The sequence below is a fragment of the Palaemon carinicauda genome, chromosome 22 (assembly GCF_036898095.1).
Source record: "Palaemon carinicauda isolate YSFRI2023 chromosome 22, ASM3689809v2, whole genome shotgun sequence".
Taxonomy (NCBI): Eukaryota; Metazoa; Arthropoda; class Malacostraca; order Decapoda; family Palaemonidae; genus Palaemon; species Palaemon carinicauda.
The window spans coordinates 17,340,487-17,362,074 of NC_090746.1; the positions used below are offsets into that span (position 1 = coordinate 17,340,487).

At 40.2% G+C, this 21,588-nt stretch overlaps 1 protein-coding gene across 5 annotated transcripts in view; it reads right to left on the reverse strand.

The window, feature by feature from the left end:
* Abcd3 (ATP binding cassette subfamily D member Pmp70) overlaps positions 1 to 21,588 on the reverse strand; it is a 367,264-nt gene that overhangs the window by 25,270 nt on the left and 320,406 nt on the right. For all 5 annotated transcript variants that reach the window (XM_068346001.1, XM_068346000.1, XM_068346002.1 and 2 more), the window contains exons 14-15: positions 13,644 to 13,817; positions 6,345 to 6,506 (exon numbers count right to left, since the gene is read on the reverse strand). In XM_068346001.1, coding sequence (XP_068202102.1) covers positions 6,345 to 6,506; positions 13,644 to 13,817 — 336 coding nt within the window. The remainder of the gene's footprint in view (positions 1 to 6,344; positions 6,507 to 13,643; positions 13,818 to 21,588) is intronic.

Below are 21,588 nucleotides of genomic sequence, written 5' to 3' on the forward strand. Positions count from 1 at the left end.
GTGGGTCCTAGTGTACCCTCAAGCAAGAGAACTTTATCCCAAGACAGTGGAAGACCATAGTGCAAATGCTATGGCACTACCCAAGACTAGAGAACAATGGTGTGATTTTGGAGTGTCCTTCACTTAGAAGAGCTGCTTACCATAGCTAGAGTCTCTCTTCTACCCTTACCAAAGTCTCCCTTCAACCCTTACCAAAAGGAAAGTAGCCACTGAGCAATTATAGTGCAGCAGTTAACCTCTTGAGTGAAGAAGAATTGTTTGGTAATCTCAGTGTTGTCAAGTTTATGAGGACAAAGGAGAATGTGGAAAAAATAGGCCAGACTATTCAGTGTGTGTGGGTGGTGTAGGCAAAGGAAAAATGAGCCTTCACTAGATAGATGAATAGATAGATGTAATAAACAACTCTCTAATAGTAGTATCTCAATGGGTGGTTGATGCCCTAACCAAATTACTACCAACAAACAGCTAGGCTAGACAACTGACCTGTTTCATAAGCAGCCATACACTCCAACTGCTGACGAGACCTCACCAGCAAACAGTTCACAGAGATTGTTTATTCCCTTGCAATTTGGGACACTAATCTATCCAATTTTTTTTTTTTAAATACTCCAAAATTTGGGTTTATAGTAAGATTTGGCTGAAGCATGAGTTGACATTAAGGGGACCGTCCGCCATGGGGTATTGACATAACTTTCAGAAATCGAAAATCGTTTTATTGCTTCTATGTATGCGTAAACATGTCGTACATACTCCCCAGAAGTTTCAGCCAATTATTTTTACAAATAACGAAGATATAGAGGTTTTTAAATGATGACGTCATCCTTACTGTGTCGTCTGCATGATTGAGTTTGACAAAATCGTCTTTGTGTGTTTTTTTGCATAACTATAGCAATTTTTTACTTATATCTCGACCTATCGTACGTCTGGCAGAAATGGAAGGCATTGGTAGAGTGTAGATGAACGAAGTCTACTCCTACAATAACAGAAGCCAAAGTTGCCAAAGATGTATAGAAGTTATAATGTATGCGTTTGTTTACTTGAAGTTCGATATGTGTTTCCACAACGCCCTCGGGAACATTATAGCAAGGCCAATGTTACCTAAGGTTATAGAAAGAACAAATAGTCAATAATTTTTCCAAACAATGAAGATATAGCGGGCTTTAAATGATGACGTCATCCTTATGGCGTCGTCTGTATGACTGAGTTTGACAGATGCGCAGTTCTCTCTCTCTCTCTCTCTCTCTCTCTCTCTCTCTCTCTCTCTCTCTCTCTCTCTCTCTCTCTCTCTCTCTCTCTCTCTCGAATTATTTACCACTGCTATTTATACAAATACTTTTATTCTCTCTCTCTCTCTCTCTCTCTCTCTCTCTCTCTCTCGAATTATTTACCACTGCTATATATACAAATACTTTTATTCTCTCTCTCTCTCTCTCTCTCTCTCTCTCTCTCTCTCTCTCTCAATTTGAATTGCCATCTATATCAGCCAAATGCTTTCATTTCTCTCTCTCTCTCTCTCTCTCTCTCTCTCTCTCTCTCTCTCTCTCTCTCTCTCTCTCTCTCTCTCTCTCATGTTTCGAAATCTCGTACTTCTGGCAGAAATGAAAGGCATTGGTAGAGGGTAGGTGAATGAAAACTACCAGCTACGAAAACATCAGCAAAGTTTCCAAAGACATATATAAATTATAATGCATGTGTTTATTTACTTGAAGTTCGTATGTTGATTGTGCTTTCACAACGTCCTCTGGAATTTTATAGCAATGCCAATGTTACATAAGGTGATAGAAAGAACAAAAAGTAAGTGGACAACAAGAAAAAAGAACCAAGAAAGAGGGAAAAATGGATACGAGTACAAAGCTGAAACCTGCTAGCTAAAACACTGGCAACAATTAGAGATCGCTGGCAACTCATAACATAGGAATAGTAAACTGAGGGTTCAAATACCTACTTTAGGGTGCATTTATGTAGGAATAAACAAAAGTTATCATAATAATATTATCTTGATTTCTTTTAGAAAAGAAGCGAAAGTTTGCTGCAAATCTTTGGGAGCTCATAACTCAAAAACATACTTATTCCCACTTAGGTACATTTTTCTCACTTATTTGTTGTTCGATATTAGAGAAAAAGATATCGTTGAAAAGAAGAATAAAAATCCCACAATTCTGTCAGACAAAATTTTGATTTTCGTTTTACATTTTTTTTCACGATTATTTTCCGTCTAGACGAAAAAAAATAAAAATTCATTAAAAAAAACAGAAAGGAAAATAAAAATTCCGTCTGACAGAATTGTTTGGTTGTTAGAGTAGTTTTTGTGGTATAAGTTTCAATATAATTGGTATTATAGTAGTGGAGAAAAATGTACCTAAATATTTTTTATAAATCCTGATTTTTGCTAATAAATCCAAAAGTTTTTGATCAAATTACTTGAAATTTTTTTATGATGAAGGTATTATATATGTCTAAAACATATAGAAATTGTGTAATTTGGATCATTAGAAAAAAAAATGGCGGACATGGCGGACGGTCCCCTTAAAGAATAGGCCGAGTCAAAACTAACTTAAAGTATCTTCTCTGAGAACGATCCCACAATGAGTTAAAAGTAGCAACTTGAATAGGTATTCATCATCATGTTTCATTATTATCCAAATCATTGTCTTCACCGCTGTCTTCTTAATTTCACGAAGTATTTACCCAAGAAAACACTGATGGATTCATTTGCTTACTACCAGAATCACCTACTGTGCTTCAGCAAAACATAGGTGGTTGATGACTCATTTCAAAGCTTGCCTCTTTAGAAGTATTAGCTCTTACTTTGATACCACTTCTCGCTAGCTTATGATTGCTAGTAACTGAGCCTACATTACGAGTGACACTGTCTATGACAGCTGTAACATAACTATTTGTTAGCCAGTGCAGGTATTGCTAAAACATAACCAAATACTAGTAGGATTATCTTAAATTTTGTTAGGGTGAACTAAGTTTCAACTAAACTCATTTGTTTGCATCATGTTTAGCTTGGCAGTGTGTTACATCTGCTTGCAAGCTCAGCCACTAGCTAATCATGGGTTGACTCAAGACAGGTAAATGTAGGCGTTAGAACATACATACATATACCAAGGCACTTTCCCCAATTTTGGGGGGTAGCCGACATAAACAAATGAAACAAAAACAAAAAGGGGACCTCTACTCTCTACGTTCCTCCAGCCTAACAAGGGACTCAACCGAGTTCAGCTGGTACTGCTAGGGTGCCACAGCCCACCCTCCTACATTATCCACCACAGATGAAGCTTCATAATGCTGAATCCCCTACTGCTGCTACCTCTGCGGTCATCTAAGGCATCGGAGGCAGCAGCAGGGCCTACCGGAACTGCGTCACAATCGCTCGCCATTCATTCCTATTTCTAGCACGCTCTCTTGCCTCTCTCACATCTATCCTCCTATCACCCAGAGCTTCCTTAACTCCATCCATCCACCCAAACCTTGGCCTTCCTCTTGTACTTCTCCCATCAACTCTTGTATTCATCACCTTCTTTAGCAGACAGCCATTTTCCATTCTCTCAAACTGGCCAAACCACCTCAACACATTCATATCCACTCTAGCTGCTAACTCATTTCTTACACTCTCACCACTTCGTTCCTAACCCTATCTACTCGAGATACACCAGCCATACTCCTTAGACACTTCAAATCTCAAACACATTCAATTTCTGTCTCTCCGTCACTTTCATTCCCCACAACTCCGATCCATACATCACAGTTGTTACAATCACTTTCTCATATAGAACTCTCTTTACATTCATGCCCAAACCTCTATTTTTTACTACTCCCTTAACTGCCCCCAACACTTTGCAACCTTCATTCACTCTCTGACGTACCTCTGCTTCCACTCCACCATTTGCTGCAACAACAGACCCCAAGTACTTAAACTGATCCACTTCCTCAAGTAACTCTCCATTCAACATGACATTCAACCTTGCACCACCTTCCCTTCTCGTACATCTCATAACCTTACTCTTACCCACATTAACTCTCAACTTCCTTCTCTCATACACCCTTCCAAATTCTGTCACTAATCGGCCAAGCTTCTCTTCAGCATCTGCAACCAGTACAGTATCATCCGCAAACAACAACTGATTTACCTCCCATTCATAGTCATTCTCGTCTACCAGTTTTAATTCTCGTCCAAGCACTCGAGCATTCACCTCTCTCACCACTCCATCAACATACAAGTTAAACAACCACGGTGACATCACACATTCCTGTCTCAGCCCCACTCTCACCGGAAACCAATCACTCACTTCATTTCCTATTCTAACACATGCTTTACTACCTTTGTAGAAACTTTTCACAGCTTGCAACAACCTCCCACCAACTCCATATAACCTCATCACATTCCACATTGCTTCCCTATCAACTCTATCATACGCTTTCTCCAGATCCATAAACGCAACATACACCACCTTACCTTTTGCTAAATATTTCTCGCATATCTGCCTTACTGTAAAAATCTGATTCATACAGCCCCTACCTCTTCTAAAACCACCCTGTATTTCTAAGATTGCATTCTCTGTTTTATCCTTAATCCTATTAATCATTACTCTACCATACACTTTTCCAACTACGCTTAACAAACTAATACCTCTTGAATTACAACACTCATGCACATCTCCCTTACCCTTATATAGTGGTACAATACATGCACAAACCCAATCTACTGGTACCATTGACAACACAAAACACACATTAAACAATCTCACCAACCATTCAAGTACAGTCACACCCCCTTCCTTCAACATCTCGGCTCTCACACCATCCATACCAGACGCTTTTCCTACTCTCGTTTCATCTAGTGCTCTCCTCACTTCATCTATTGTAATCTCTCTCTCATTCTCATCTCCCATCACTGGCACCTCAACACCTGCAACAGCAATTATATCTGCCTCCCTATTATCCTCAACATTCAGTAAACTTTAAAAATATTTCGCCCATCTTTTCCTTGCCTCCTCTCCTTTTAACAACCTTCCATTTCCATCTTTCACTGTCTCTTCAATTCTTGAGCCAGTCTTCCTTACTCTCTTCACTTCTTTCCAAAACTTCTTCTTATTCTCTTCATATGAATGAGGCGTTGAACATGTACTGATAAAATCAGTCCTCCACACGCATACATAGCAACCCCCATATCTACCGAAGTTGTAAACAAACTGGGAAATCAGCTTATTTTAACTCATTTCAACCAACGATACAGTTAGATGATCAAAATCCTAGAGGCAAACCTTGAAAATGAGAAATTAGGCAATGGCACTAAACATACCTAAATAATCAAGGCACTAAAGAAATCTAAACGAACAAGAGAAACGCATTATTGGTAGTAGTCATTTATCATTCTTTATTCGGAAAAAAATCACTAGAGCATTACGAAAAAGTCGTGTCACTCTGGCAACGTAACAAACTGTGAGGACTAAGAGGTGGGAGGGGAGGGAGGGCCTCACTAAGCATAGGGACCGTTCAGGAGTTCTTCCCAAGGATGGAAATCCTACACTGGTAATCCCCAGAGAGAACATGTATAAAAGTTATATTAGACATCGAATTCTTGCCGTCATTGATATAAGCAATGTGACCTACAGGTAAGATTCATCAAAGTATTGTATGAGCAAACTTAATGAAATAATGAATCTGAGCTTAAATTAAAACAAATTTATACTATTGTCTTTTTATGGCATTCTTCTAATCAATGATATCAATTGTTACCATGTGAGCACATTGTATTCAATATTATTCATCCACAAGGGTGTGAAACATCAACACGAGCTTGGATAATTTTGGAATTTCAACTTGTAAATCACATATTGCTTTTTACACTTGAGAGAGAAACCCTATGCCAACCAACTATTTCAAAATGAGAATAATCAATTTGTACATCAAACTTAAAACATGATCTATGGATGTATTTATTCAAGACAGAATCAAAAGGGCATCTTTTATGCACCAGTAGTATAAATACCTATGCAGATACATAACATATCTGAATATATTCAAAATCTATTTGGTAAATCTTTGAATAAAATTCATGGCTCATTTAGAATATTTTGGATTTTATGCAAAACTATGCCCAGTTTTAATTCTTCAAATATTTTAAAATGCAAGAGTGTTTTGTTAATTTACTAGATACAGGCATATGAAGGTGCAAAACTAATTTTCAATTTGAGGTTTTGACTAACTGTAGTTTACCCCCTTTTTGGCAAATGTAATCCCAGAAAAAAGTAGCATATTTTTAGGATCACAATGGCTACACAGTTGGGTAATATTCCACCACCCCCCCCCCCCCCCCAAAAAAAAAAGAAACATACCTCATGATGTTTCCATAAACTTTTCCTGTGAGATACTGTAAACAAGGTGATTCCAACCTCACTGCAATATTGATACATATTGTCTTCGACATCAACACTAACAGCACTGGTGCATTCATCAAGAATGGCAAACTGAGGCTTATGGTAAAATACTCTTGCCATCTGAAAAAAATATACATTATAGTTTGAATACATGCCAGTTATAAATATATAAATATTGATGGTGGAACAAAAATGGTTATTCTGTCTCTTTCTTAACATTATAAATATAAAATACATAACAGATGAGCAGCCTGACCATCACATCATTCATACGATTCATTTAGCATCATTTCAAATATTTCCTGCTGCCATTATTTCTACAGTTTTCAGACAAGTCCACCCTTATTCCTCATAAATATCCTTTTCAAATACATTGCATGTTGAAAGAATTATTTCAATATCACAAATTTCTGAAATAATTTTTTTTCTCGACCATACAAAAATTATTTCTTTAATTAGGGATAGCTGTTCAGCATTCCTCAATGCCAACGTCACCTGTTCACCATGACTAAAGAATAGAGCTGACTACAGTACATCCCTACTCTTCAAGACCCAGTTGGCTCATTGGTTGGCTGACTGGTGTATCATGAAGGTCACACAACAGTCAGAACCAACTTTCTATATTAAGCCTACATCTCAAAATCTGATAAATCCTGAGTAGTGGTGAAGTAGGCAATTTTCACCAGGCCACTAGTCAACCAAGGAAACTGCCTCGAGACTGGCCACAGAAGAGGATTCCATGACAAGAGAATCATGAGCTGAAAAGACAGAATCCTCTGTCCCAAGTTTCCGCATGAATTACCACCATCAAGAGCAGAAGAAGGGGGATCAATGGGAAGAGGAGACAGGCACGCACCGTCAGGCACAAAGAGCTTCCTTTGTCAAGAGTGTGCAGGGGGCATGATCTTACTCAAATGGCTAGACTGCAGTGAATTTTAAGGTCTTGAGATCCAAGAATTCACTCTTCCAAGTCAACACAAAGGACTTCTGACCATCGAACTCCAATCAAGTCCTTGATCCTTGAGGGACATCTGATCACTTATCAATAAACATAGGTTCCACTGTCATAGGAACCACAAAGGCCCTCCAAGTTAGAGGGCAAACAAATATTCACTCAAGGAGTTTATCTTCCCTGCCATCAGACTTAGGTTGGGTGCCCTTGAAGTGTTGAAAACCCTAATGGCCCTCCCTCGCAAAGGAGGAACACTTGACAATCACCTTGGGAGACTTCTTTCCTTACAGAGAAAACATGATCAGGACCACAAATGGAACTGGGAACATACCCCAATGAGGCTGAAAGGGAGTTGATTCCGCACTGTCACCTTCCGACTTCAAAAACGGTACTGCCTTTGGCACTTACACACCTAAAGACTCGGCTTCTGATAAAATACTATGTAATTTAGTTTCCATGTCTCCGTGGTGAGTGTCGGTAAGCACAGTATCGGGTGTCACATACTGTACTTACCGATCACTACGAGGAGATGGACCTGATCTTGTCGCCGATTAAGCGAATGTGACGCGATGAGAAATCTTAGTGCTCATAAAACTGCTGAGTGATCCCAAGTCATTAATTGTTGCTGTACCTAGCTGTGTGAGCAAAGGGAATATTGCAGAGGATAGAACAGTCGTGAGGAAAAAGAACAGGTAACAGGTGATCTTATTTATTAGTGCACAAGTGAGTGGGATTGTCTCCATTGACCCCGGTCACGAGAACAATCACAAAGTGATCAATTTAGAGGAGACTGAGGAACATACAGTAATACCTCTAGATACACAAGTTTCTGTACACAAAAAATTCGTGATACGAAAAGACATACAAAGATTTTTTCGCCTACTATTATGGAAAACCCTCAGGATACGAAACGAAATTTGCCCGGCAGCCGAAAAATAATTTAAAATTTCACGCCCTGCACAAACTGTAAACTTGACACCATTGTCCTCATCGGGTATTTCCCTACCCTGATGCTAGTTACCGCCGTAAGATCCAGCTCTCCTATTAGTAAGCATCTTTTCTATCATTCATCTATGTATAGGCATTACTTGACCATTTTGTTTCGGCAGCAACGCTATAGTTCAGATTGTATTTGTGTTGATAATTTTTATTTTTTACTCAAGTTTTCGTTTTGCTTTATTCAACCCGTAATTCTATAGCCTTGAGTCCCAAGACGTTGCTGATGTTCAAGGAAAGAAGAGGATGCTTTCTATGGAGACAAAACTGGAAATAATCAAAGTAGTTACACCTTGTAAGGATGTGACTGTCCTTTCAAGTAAGAGGAGTCACATCCACGAGGAGATGGAGAGACTTCTCCTCTGGATTAAGGACAAGGAAATCGCTGGAGACACGATAACCGTGATGATATCATGCTACAAGGCCAGTGCCATTTTCTGTAATTTTGTGCATGCTCAGGCCGTAGATGACGCAGGAGAAGGGACGTCGCAGCAGGGACCGACAGAGTTCAAGGCCTCACGCGGGTGGTTTGAGAAATTCAAGAGACGGACTAGCTTTCAATCGGTGGTGCATTATGGGGAGGTAGTTAGCTTGGAAACAAAAGCGGCCGAAGCCTTTGTTAAGAAATTTGACAAGTTAACTCTCCAGGAAAGCTACAGTCCCCAGCAAGTCTTCAACTGCAACAAAACTGGGCTTTTATGGAAAAAAAAAAAAATGCCTCATCGGACCTACATCACAGCAAAAGAGAAGAAGCTGCCTGGACATAAGCCTGTGAAGGACAGGCTTACCCTTGCACTCTATGCAAATGTCAGTGGGGATTACATGGTCAAGCTCTTACTGGTGTATCATTTGAAGACTCCTCGAGCCTTCCAGTTCCACAAAGTGTTAAAGGTGAAGCTTCCGGTGATGTAGAAGGATAATGCGAAAGCTTGGGTAACGAGACTTTATCGTCGAGTGGGTAAACCTCTGTTTCGGTCCAACTGTAAAAATTTTATTTGGAAGTGAACCACCTCCCTCTGAAATGACTGCTGGTGTTGGACAATGCTCCTGCTCACCCTCCTGGCCTCGAGGATGATATCTTCCTAGAATATTCATTTATCAAGGTTCTCTACCTTCCACCTAACACCATTCCTCTCCTTTAGCCCATGGACCAGCAAGTGATTTCGAACTTCAAGAATCTTCCTCTTCAGATGTTTTAAAATCACTGACAGCACATACCTCACCCTTCGTGAATTTTGGAAGGAGCATTTCGATATTGTGATATGCCTCAGACTCATCAATCAAGCTTGGCAAGAGGTTTTGAGGGGCACCTTGAACTCTTCATGGAAGATGCTGTGGCCTGATGCAATCCGCATTAGACTTCAAAGGATTCAGCAAAGGCCTAGCTTAAGGCAAAGCTGAAACAGCTGACAATCCTGAACCTGTTTCGCATCCTGAGGTTGAGGAAATCATTTCATTCAGGAGGTCCACGGGGCTGGTCGTCGATGAGGACGACATTGATAAGCTTCTAGAAGAGCACCAAGAGGAGCTTTGGACAACCTGAAGGAATTGGAAGCCATGCAAATGAATGTTGTTCAAGAATACAGTTCCCAACCCGGATTGGCGGGGATTAGACATCAGAACCCCCAGCAAATAGAGCAGCCCTAATAAATAGCATAGGTTTGTATTCCAGTTACGGAACAGATGACAAATTCGTAGATAATTTGTATTTTTCCTAACAATGCAAACCTTTAGCTATTTATACAAACTTACCCGCCAGCTCTATCCCACTTGAAGTTCTTCCTCCAAGCAAAGTGAGCTAAATCACAGGTGTGTGAGCAAGAGTGGTAGCAAGCTGCTACCCCCCATAACTAGCAGAATGGGTAGTTGACCCTCGCTAAAATTTTAATGGCTCGTCCTCTCAGCTTTTCCAAAAGTAATAACCCCTAATAAATAGCTAAAGGTTTGTATCGTTAGGCAAAATACAAATCATCTACGAATTTGTCATATTGATATAAAATTAATTGTAAATAAATAAGCATGAGATTAAAAGGTAAAATATATTAAAATCTGTTATTTATATACTGTTCTGAAATGAAAGAAAAATATTTTGCTAATATATAAAAATTTTTCAATTATTTAGTAAATAATTTATCTATAGATACAGTAAACCCGCAAATCCATGATTCCGTGAATATTGATCCGTGAATAGGCAGGGGTTACTATAATTCTCTGGCAGCGAGGTGGAAGAGGACACAGATATGATAACGGCAGAAATTAAGGAGATGCTATCTTATTATCATAAACGGGCAGATTTTGTTGAAAATAAACGCCTAGAAAAGGGTCACACAGGTCGTCTGATGCACAGTTTAATGACATTTGCCCAAGTCATTTCAGGAACATTTAAAAAAGTAAGCAGAAGCAAGCTTCCTTGGATAATCATTTTTTAAAGAGGTCATTAGTAAATGAAGGTTGCAAAGTGTTGGGGGCAGTTAAGGGAGTAGTAAAAAATAGAGGGTTGGGCATGAATGTTAAGAGAGTTCTATATGAGAAAGTGATTGTACCAACTGTGATGTATGGATCGGAGTTGTGGGGAATGAAAGTGATGGGGAGACAGAAATTGAATGTGTTTGAGATGAAGTGTCTAAGGAGTATGGCTGGTGTATCTTGAGTGGATAGGGTTAGGAACGAAGTGGTGAGAGTGAGAACGGGTGTAAGAAATGAGTTAGCCGCTAGAGTGGATATGAATGTGTTGAGGTGGTTTGGCCATGTTGAGAGAATGGAAAATGGCTGTCTGCTAAAGAAGGTGATGAATGCAAGAGTTGATGGGAGAAGTACAAGAGGAAGGCCAAGGTTTGGGTGGATGGATGGAGTGAAGGAAGCTCTGGGTGATAGGAGGATAGATGTGAGAGAGTCAAGAGAGCGTGCTAGAAATAGGAATGAATGGCGAGCGATTGTGACGCAGTTCCGGTAGGCCCTGCTGCTTCCTCCGATGCCTTGGATGACCGCGGAGGTAGCAGCAGTAGGGGATTCAGCATTATGAAGCTTCATCTGTGGTGGATAACGGGGGAGGGTGGGCTGTGGCACCCTAGCAGTACCAGCTGAACTCGGTTGAGTCCCTTGTTAGGCTGGAGGAACGTAGAGAGTAGAGGTCCCCTTTTTTGTTTTTGTTTCATTTGTTGATGTCGGCTACCCCCCAAAATTGGGGGAAGTGCCTTGGTATATGTATGTATGTATGTATTAGTAAGCTAAGGTGAAGATTAAAGTGATCCGAAAAAATGGAAAGGTGGAATTGAACTCAATTAAATTTAGAAAGTACAAAATGTGAAGTAAAAAAAGTTTAAAACTTAGAAAAAGGAGAAAAAAATTCAATTTTAAGTTTTTGGAAAGTTACGTGTTAATGTTTTCTGCTATTTGTTAACGTGTTTCGTACAGTTATTTGTTAATGTTTTCTGCCGTTTGCTCTCCTCCTCTCTTGCCACATAGCTTTCAGACATCGCCTCACTTGAAAGGTTAGGTTCCACATTTTTGTATTATTATTTTCCATTTATTATTGCACTAGGCTCCAATATCTACTTCATTTATAGGTATTAACAGTTAGATTAGGTATACTGGATAATTCAAATGTATTTGTCTCTACTGTATTTCATTCTGGTTAAACAATTCAAAATTTAATGTTTTTTTTTGTAGGGCTTAGAACAGGCGATTTACATGTAAAACATGACTCAATATATGAAAAAATCATGGTATGAAAGCTACTATAAAACAAATTAACTTTGTATCCTGAGGTACTACTGTATTCCTATTCACACTTAAGGCAGGAAATGTCTCACTCTTACAAGCAAGGAAACCAATTGGTGGTTCCTTACAACCCCAGTTTTTTATCACGTGTACGTGATGGAATCTCACCACTAGCCATCTTTCCTTTTTGATAACCAACTGTCTCTAAAGCAAGAAAAATGGGGAAGTGCAAAGGCCAAATGTTAGAGCATGCGTTCATTCCCACATAAGACCAAGTAGTAATAGAAGCGTATGCTCCAATGCCACAGTGCTGAGACATCTTCACTGGTTGGGATTGTTGTTGTTAGAAGCACCATCTTTCTCTCACATACAAGACTTTACTATCGGTCAAATGAAAAGAGCAGCAAGGGCAAAGCTCTTCATTTCGACCAATATTGCACTTGTACAATACTGTACGTGACCAAGCACTGCCGGTAGTATGATCAAACGCTCTTGTACAGTGGTGCCGAGACAACTTGTCTGGTGGGTTAGGTTCTTGATATAGCACTGTTTCTCTTTATCATATGAGGAGAGAGATTGGGTGCAGTCTCAAGAGACTCGTTTTGATAGGTCTTCCTCAACTTTTTAGAAGATTTTGTCTTCTAAAAAACAGCAGTGTCAGAAGAATCTGACTAAGATGAGAAAGAACTGGAAGAGGAGGAGGAGCATATGCACATCATCCTTTTGCAGCTTTCAATGGTGTTGAGGCCTTGTAAACCATTGACGACCCTCGCACAGATGAAGAGGTCCCTGTAGCAGTCCAGACCAAACCAGCAGGTGCCATGTCCTCCATCACTTCCACAGGTGTAGCAGGAGTCAGGATAGTTACCACAGGGAGAGCCTCAAAAGTCCTGGCAGCAACTAAAATCTTCAATGACCAACAGAGCACCACCGATCCCCAAGAAAAGCCATCTTCCTTAGGTTCAAGTTGTTGTCGTACAACCACAGGCAAACTCAACTACAGAGGTGACCCCAAATTGCACTTGTAACAAGGGGATGACTGTGAACAGTTACACCCCCTTTAAAAAGCACAAAGATGAGGAGTATCAATACTATAGCAGGTTTATCGTAAATCTGCCACACCTTTACCTAGAAACAACTGCATATCCTCACACTTTTGAATTATTTGGAAATGAGAAAAAATAATATTTAACAGCAAAAAATTTCATAGGCAGAATCCGTAAGTGACTGATGGGCGGGCAGGACCTTCCCTACATCAACTGTCTAAATTGAACTACCTCATAAGTTTTAATGATCATCACAGCTTTGCTAAAATTATACATCATTTGTAGGATGATAGATTGTATTTGTGTAGGAAAAAATGGGTTCATATGATTGCAAGAAGACACTCTGACAACTTTCTCAATTCCCCAACTTTACCTCTCATTTGTCTATGATATATCTGACTTTAGATTTTGTACAGCCAATTCGAAATCTGCAAAACAGATGGTCATTTTGTTTTTTTTTTTTGGAGGAACCTAAAACTACATCAATTGTAAAGTGATAGTAGCTTGTATTCTTTAATCCACAAAAAAATAATGTTCACTCACTGCTATCCTCTGCTTTTCTCCACCTGACAATACATCCATCCAATCAGCTATTGCATCCCATCCTTTCTCTCTTTCAAGGATGTACTCTAGCTGCACATGAGAGAGAAGCTCTCTCAAACTCTCGTCTGTAAATCCCCGTGATGCCATGTCTGACATGGAGTCGGGATAGATAACCTGAAAAAGTAATCTGTATTTAATTTTTTACTTTAATAACAACTAAATATTCTTCAATAGAACATGTTTTAATTTCTTTAAATATATATTAAAATAAAACTGAAAATAAATTTCTTCATCAAATAGTTAATGCAGTTATAGCAATTCTTTCCTTGTAGTCTCTTATAATTACTTTTGGAATGATCTCCATAAATTCATCTTGATAGAAATTGACAAAAAATATTACATTATTATACAAGGAATTAAAAATTCTAGCATATAACAGGATCACTGTCAACTTACACTCCATTGTTATGTAACTGTGTATGTAGAGCTCTATTTGGTCTTATATAATATAATTGTTTTTTGTCTTTGCAGTTGAGTTACATTCACACTTACATAAATATGAATTCACCTTACTTGAAAATACAACAAAATCTTTGTGTTATACAAGTCCAATTACTGCACAGCATCCATAACTCAGCTATACTGTATAACAGATGAGAGTAAGCAAGACATATTGTTATAATGTACAAGGGAATTTCCAAACCCTTGTGTAATGATGGGCTTTCGTCTTTCCTATTGGGCATTATATATCTGAATACTTTAATTTATTTGGCATTATATAGCTGTAAGTGTCATGAAGGGCGCAGCTATTATTAGCAGACTTTAAACATTTGCTGGTATCTGTCAACTGATCCCTACAAATGGAAAGGTCTGACTGTACTTCAATTGAACTGTATTTTGTATTTACGGTAACCACCCAATAACATTAAACTACAGTGAAGTATACCAAAATATATTTACCTAATTTTTTCATTTAAGTATTTTAGAACCAACAAATCTGACCCTAGCTCAGCTTATAGAAATACTGTAACTTTAATTAATAAAGACATTGATTCGGTAGGTTCAAATATTGTCAGTTTACATTTAAAACAAACATTAATAAATTATAAAAGTACAGTAATTTGTATTCTTCCTAACCATACAAAATTAGGACCTTTAATAGATATGTGACTTCAGCGAACCTGGAATGGCCATCTAAACTTCTAATGGAGTAGTAGTAGTAGCTGGTGGGTTGAAGCTAGCCCAATCTTCACTTTCACTTTAACCTAAGACTTGCAGGGTGGTTGAGACAGGTGTGGCAGTGTATTTAGAAGGTCTCATGCTTGCATGGTTGGGAAAAAAAGCAAATTACTTTTTAAATTTGATTTGTTTCAACACATAATACAAACATTTGACTTTTAATAGGAGCCTCAGCCTAAAGAGGGAGGAAGTCAGTATAATGAATCTGGCTGCTTTACTAACCAGAAAAATGTTAATCCACTTTGGTCTTGGAGAAGAGCAAAAGTGATGACTCCTGATAACCTATTAACAACCTGAGCATGAAGATGTCAAACATATTAGGTCAGGTAACTACAACGAGACTGATAGGTGATCCTGGTAGACCTTATGTACTGTATGTATGGATATGGTATCTGAATATATGGTCATCATGATAAATGGGTTTGGAAATATGATAAATGGGTTTGGATATATTTCATCCATCATCCACTCATTTGGGAGGATAAGGAGATACTTCAATACAAAACTTGAATGTAAAGAAAGGTTGGTCGGTCATTTGACTCGCTTGCATCTAGCATCTGATACAGCATTTAAGAGAGCAACTGCTTCACCCCAAAAGAGGGGAAAAAGGAAGAGGAGAACAGCCAGAAATTCTACCTCTCCTTCTTGACTTATACCACAACTTCTATCTTAGATGAGATGCTACCTGTTCCGTGAGGGAACTACTATGCATTTCTGGCAAAAAGTAGTTTGTTTTTCCTTAATATCTCCCACACTCATACAGTACTTGATCAGGATGGTACTTTGACACAGTACTCTATATACCGCCCGCTAATTTTTGATACTTTTATGCATTGGCAAATCTTGTTAATTAGGGCGTTTACTCGTCATAATAAAGCCCTAGCCAAGTGAATCAGGCAAGTAGGTGAAGTAGTTATAATACCTACACTCCCCTGTCCCTCCCTTCTCCTTCCCTCCTCTTCCTAGACCTCCAGTAACCCCCTTTCCTAGTCTCTCCAGCATCGCTTACTCTACCTCTTCTGTAACCTGTTATATTTGTTAATAACTGATAGAATAGATATGTTGGATTCTTTTCATAATTCTTATTATTTCATGATATTGTTGTATTTCGTCAGGGTGTATAAGGAGTTTATAGCCTTTAGCCTATTTATCCAACTTGATGAACCTGGCCTGAGGGCTTCTTTAAACTGTAAAAATAATGAAACACTCGTTTTCCAAAGGCAGGATTGATGGGCTTTAGCTCTTTAAAAGGTAGAGTAAATGTAATCAAGTGTTATATAAGTTGACCAAAAATGTTAGTGTATTTGCTCACTTTACCATTAACAATCATAATTTGGGTATCTGCTATGGTTTGTTGTCTCAGTGTTTGTTTTACCGAGGAGGTTTTCCCATCATATTCATGTCTGGCATGTTAATTTACCCCAGTAAATGCAGTGTGTGTGTTTTTTTCATCATAATTTTAAATACTATAATTATGACAAATTCCCAGATAATTTGTATTTCCCTTAACTATACAAACCTTAGCTGTTTAATAGGGGTATTACTTTCGGTGTAGCTGAAATGACGAGCCATTAATTCTTAACGACGGTTAACTACCCACACCACTAGTTAGCAGGGGTAGGGGAGGGTAGCTTGCTACCACTCCCCCTCACACACCTGTGATTAAGCTCACTTTGCTTGGAGGTAGGATTTCAAGGGGGATAGGGCTGGTGGGTAAGTTTGCTTAAATAGCTAAGGTTTGTATAGTTAGGAAAAATACAAATTATCCTTGAATTTGTCATTTGTTGCGTAACTTGAATACAAACTACGCTATTTAATAGGGGTGACTCATCCATTAGGAAGGGTGGACATCCCAGCTAATCTGGCTTTTGGCTTTTACCCGGGGGCTCCTTATCTTTGTGTATCAGTACTTTAAGGAGTCCCTGCGCCTCGCTAAACCTTGTTACCCAAGGTTCGTGGCCTACGCAAGTTGTGTGTTGAGTTATGAAGAAGTGTGACTGTCCTGGTAAAGTTATTCCGAGGTCTTTGGAAGGGAAAAAGTGTGCAACTAGGACTTTCCCAATACCACCTTGTCAGGGTATGGGGACACAACAGTATTAGTCTTAATACTAGATACACGAGGGAACATGGTTGACCTGCAGTGGTTTGGGGTCAGCTATGCAGAGAACCCAGGATGCTGCTTTCCCCAAAAGAGGGAAGAATGAAGAAAAGAATAAGGGCCAGTCAAACCTTTTCATTCACGCAGACTAAAACCGGGTAACAATGCCCACAACCTTCTGCTACTTGTCTAATAAGGAGCTTGAGGTTTTAAACCAGCTGTTGTACAGCCATCACAGGACCGATAGAGAACGTATCGAGTCTCCTGTGGGTCACGTCTTGCAGGTAGTGGGATGTGAACGTGGTTTGACGCTTCCACACCTCGGCTTGAAGAACCTGTGTCGCTGAGAAGTTTCTCTTGAATGCCAGGGACGTAGCTATGCCCCTGACATCATGAGCTCTGGGGCGACGTGACGGAGGAGGGTCTGGATTCAGTGCATGGTCTATGACCTTGCGAATCCACGCTGAGGTGGTGTTTTTGGTGACCCTCCTCTTGGTCATTCCTGTGCTGACGAATAATGCATGCACACAAGGACGGGCTGCGGCTGTACTCTTAAGATACAGCCTCAAACTCCTCACTGGGCATAGTAAGAGATGGTCTGGGTCATCTGTTACAGTACGGAGACTAGAAATTCGGAAGGAGTCGAATCGTGGATCCGCTACTCCCGGGTTCTGAGTCTTAGCAATAAACTCAGGGACAAAGCTGAACATTACCTCTCCCCATGTCGTATGAGAGACCATGAAGTTCACTGACTTGCTTGGCCGAAGCCAAAGCTAGCAGGGACGTCTTCCAAGTCAGGTGGTGATCGGTTGCCTGGCGTAATGGTTCATAGGGAGGTTTCTTAAGAGACCTGAGAACTCACTTCTGACTGTGGGCAGGTAAGTTCATAACTCCGTATGAGTAAAGAAAGTTCTAGCGATGAAGAAATGTCTGTTCCTTTCAGTCTGAAGGCGAGACTCAAGGCTGAGCGATAGCCTTTCACTGTCGAGACTGATAGGTGCATTTCTTCACGGAAATACACGAGGAACTCCGCTATTGCTGGAATAGTGGCATCGAGTGGAGAGATACCCCTTCCACGACACCAACCACAAAAGACTTTCCACTTTACCTGGTAGACTGCTGCTGATGACTTCCGCAGGTATCCAGACAGCCTAGTCTCAAATTGTTGCGAAAATCCTCTGAGAGAGGAGATGCTGGATAGTCTCCAGGCGTGAAGTCGTAGCGAAGCTACGGCTTTGTGGAATATGTTGGCATGTGGTTGTTTGAGTAGATTGTGTCGTGGATGGAGTTCTCTTGGGGGCTCCGTTAGGAGCTGCAGAAGGTCAAGAAACCATTCTGCGTGATGCCATAGCGGAGCTATGAGGTCATTGAAAGATTGACCGATGTTCTGGTCTTGTTGAGTACCCTCCTCATCAGACAGAACGGGGGAAAGGCGTAAACATCGATGATGTCCCACCTTTGTTGGAAAGCATCTTGCCAGAGCGCCTTGGGGTATGGGACTGGGGAACAATACAGCGGGAGCCTGAAGTTCAGGGCTGTTGCGAAGAGGTCCACAGTCAGAGGACCTCACAAAGTCAGGACTTTGTTGGCTACTAGATGATCCAAAGACCACTCGGTACTCACTATCTGAGATGCTCTGCGCAGGTTGTTGGCGAGCACATTCCTTTTGCCCGAAATGAAGCATGCCGATAGTGGTATCGAGTGGATTTCGGCCCATCTCAGTCACTCTACTGCTAGATGGGATAGCTGCTGTGAAAAAGTACCTCCTTGCTTGTTGATGTAAGCCACTACTGTGGTGTTGTCGCTCATCACCACCACTAAGTGGTCTGCCAGGAACTGTTGGAACTGTTGAAGAGCCAGAAAGACGGCCTTCATCTTTAGGAGATTTATGTGGAGGTACTTTTCTGACTCTGGCCTGAGGCCGTGTGGTGCAGCACGTGTGCCCCCCAACCCTTTTTTTTGAAGCGTCTGAGAACAGCATCAAATCCGGGGGAAGGACGAGAAGGTCCACTCCCTTTCGTAGATTCTCGTCTGTTACCCACCCTGCTGGAGGTCTGTCAGTTCCGCTGATCCCATGGGGATCCGGATGTCCGGGGAGTCGTGAGCTTGATTCCACCGGGACTTGCGTTGCCACTGGGGGGGATCTCATCCTAAGGCGACCATTGTGAACTAGATGGGCCAGCGATGAAAGGTGACCGAGGAGACGTAACCACGTTTGGGCTGGAAGTTTTTCTCGTCTGAGAAAAGGTCTTGCAACCTTTCTCAGCCTTGTTATCCTGTCGTCTGATGAGAAGGCTTTGTGGAGATTGGTGTCTATGATCATGCCTAAGTATACCAGTCTCTGTGTAGGAAGCAGAGAAGACTTCTCAAGATTTACCATGATCCCCAGATCCTGGTAAAGTCTCAGAAGTTTGTCTGTGTTGAAGAAGGGTTGACACCGAGTCTGCTAGGATTAGCCAGTTGTCCGTTATCAGGATTAGCCAGTTGTCCAGATAACGGAGGAGACGGATGCCAATCCTGTGTGCCCAAGATGACACTAGGGCAAACTCTGGTGAAAACTTGGGGTGCTGTGGAAAGATCGAAGCACAGCACCTTGAACTGGTACTTTCTGTTGTCTAGGCTGAATCTTAAGTACTTCCTTGAAGACGGATGAACTGGGATCTGGAAGTATGCGTCCTTAAGGTGCAGTGTACACATGAAGTCTTGAGGTCTTACTGCTAGTCTGACCGTGTCTGCCCTCTCCATGCTGAACGGAGTTTGTTTGACAAACTTGTCCAGGACTAAGAGGTCGATTACTGGTCTCCAGCCTCCAGACGCCTTTCTTTTAAGAAAGAGTCGACTGAAAAAGCCTGGGGACCCGTCGAGGACCTCTTGGAGAGTGCCCTTCTTCAACAGGGTCTGGACTTCTGCCCGAAGGGCTTGCCCCTTGCCGATCCCATGGCAAGGGAGTCTAATGACACTGGATTCCTGGTCAGGGGAGGTAGAGATGTTATGAACGGGACGCGATATCTTAGACGGATCACGGAGATTGTCCAGGATTCGGCCCCGAGTTGCTTCCACCTGTCTGAGAAACTTTGTAGGCATCCCCCCACTGGTGGAAACGCAGTTGGAATGCCTATCCTAGCGTTTGCGGACTCGGTTGCTCCCTCTAGGATTCTTTCCTCCCCTGGAGGACTTTGGGCTTAGACACCACTGTCTTCGCTGCTGTTTTTGTCGTCGTGGTCTTGGTTGGACGGGACTGCTGGGGTGCTGGAGGTTTATAGGGCTTAGTTGTTAAAGCCCTATGGAGAAGGGAGTCTCGATGAGACTTCCTCCACCTCTCAGCAGCAAGTTCCATGTCCTTAGGCTCAAACAGATGGGCCCCCTCTAGGGAGGAATGTCTGAGCTTATTTATTTCGACGCTTGGGACCTGTTGGTGGAACCTCTCAGCCACTGCATCTCGACGTTTCAAGATGGTGTCTGCTGACAAATTCGTGACTTGGTGGGCAAGAGACTCGATCGTGTGAGTGCCTGAAAGTAAGAAGGTCTCCATTGCTTTCCTGTTACGCTCCTTGGAAAAATCCTCGGGTCGTATCAGGATACCTAAGGTCCCTAACCAGATGTCCAGCCACGAAGTAGCTTGCATCGCATACTTGGTGGTCTTTTCCTGGTTAAAGACCTCAGCTGCCGAGAGCGAGACCTGGCAGCTGGAGAGTCTCTCAAGAGGGACTCCCCTGGTTAGCTCTTCCAGAGAGTGGTGAAAAGGAAAAGCTGAACTGGGATCCTCCAGGATCTCAAAGTACAGTGAACCCTCGTTTATCGCGGTAGATAGGTTCCAGTCGCGGCCGCGATAGGTGAAAATCCGCGAAGTAGTGACACCATATTTACCTATTTATTCAACATGTATATTCAGACTTTTAAAACCTTCCCTTGTACGTAGTACTGTTAACAAACTACCCTTTAATGTACAGAACACTTAATGCATGTACTACAGTACCCTAAACTAAAACAGGCACAAATATTAAAGATGATTTTATATCATGCATTTCCTAAACATGCTAAAAAGCACGATAAAAAATGGCAACCAATGTTTTGTTTACATTTATCTCTGATCATAATGTAGAAACAAACTGGAGGTAGAGCTTTGCTTATTACCCAGACATATTTCCCATACTTTTCCCTTAGAACTACATCACATCTTCCTACTTTAGATATATATATATATATATATATATGTATATATATATATATATATGTATATATATATATATATGTATATATATGTATATATATATATATATATGTATATATATGTATATATATATATATATGTATATATATATATATATATGTATATATATATATATATATATGTATATATATATATATATGTATATATATATATATATATATGTATATATATATATACATATATACATATATATATATGTATATACATATATATATATGTATATATATATATATATGTATATATATATATATATATATGTATATATATATATATATGTATATATATATATATATGTATATATATATATATATGTATATATATATATATATATATATGTATATATATATATATATATATATGTATATATATATATATAT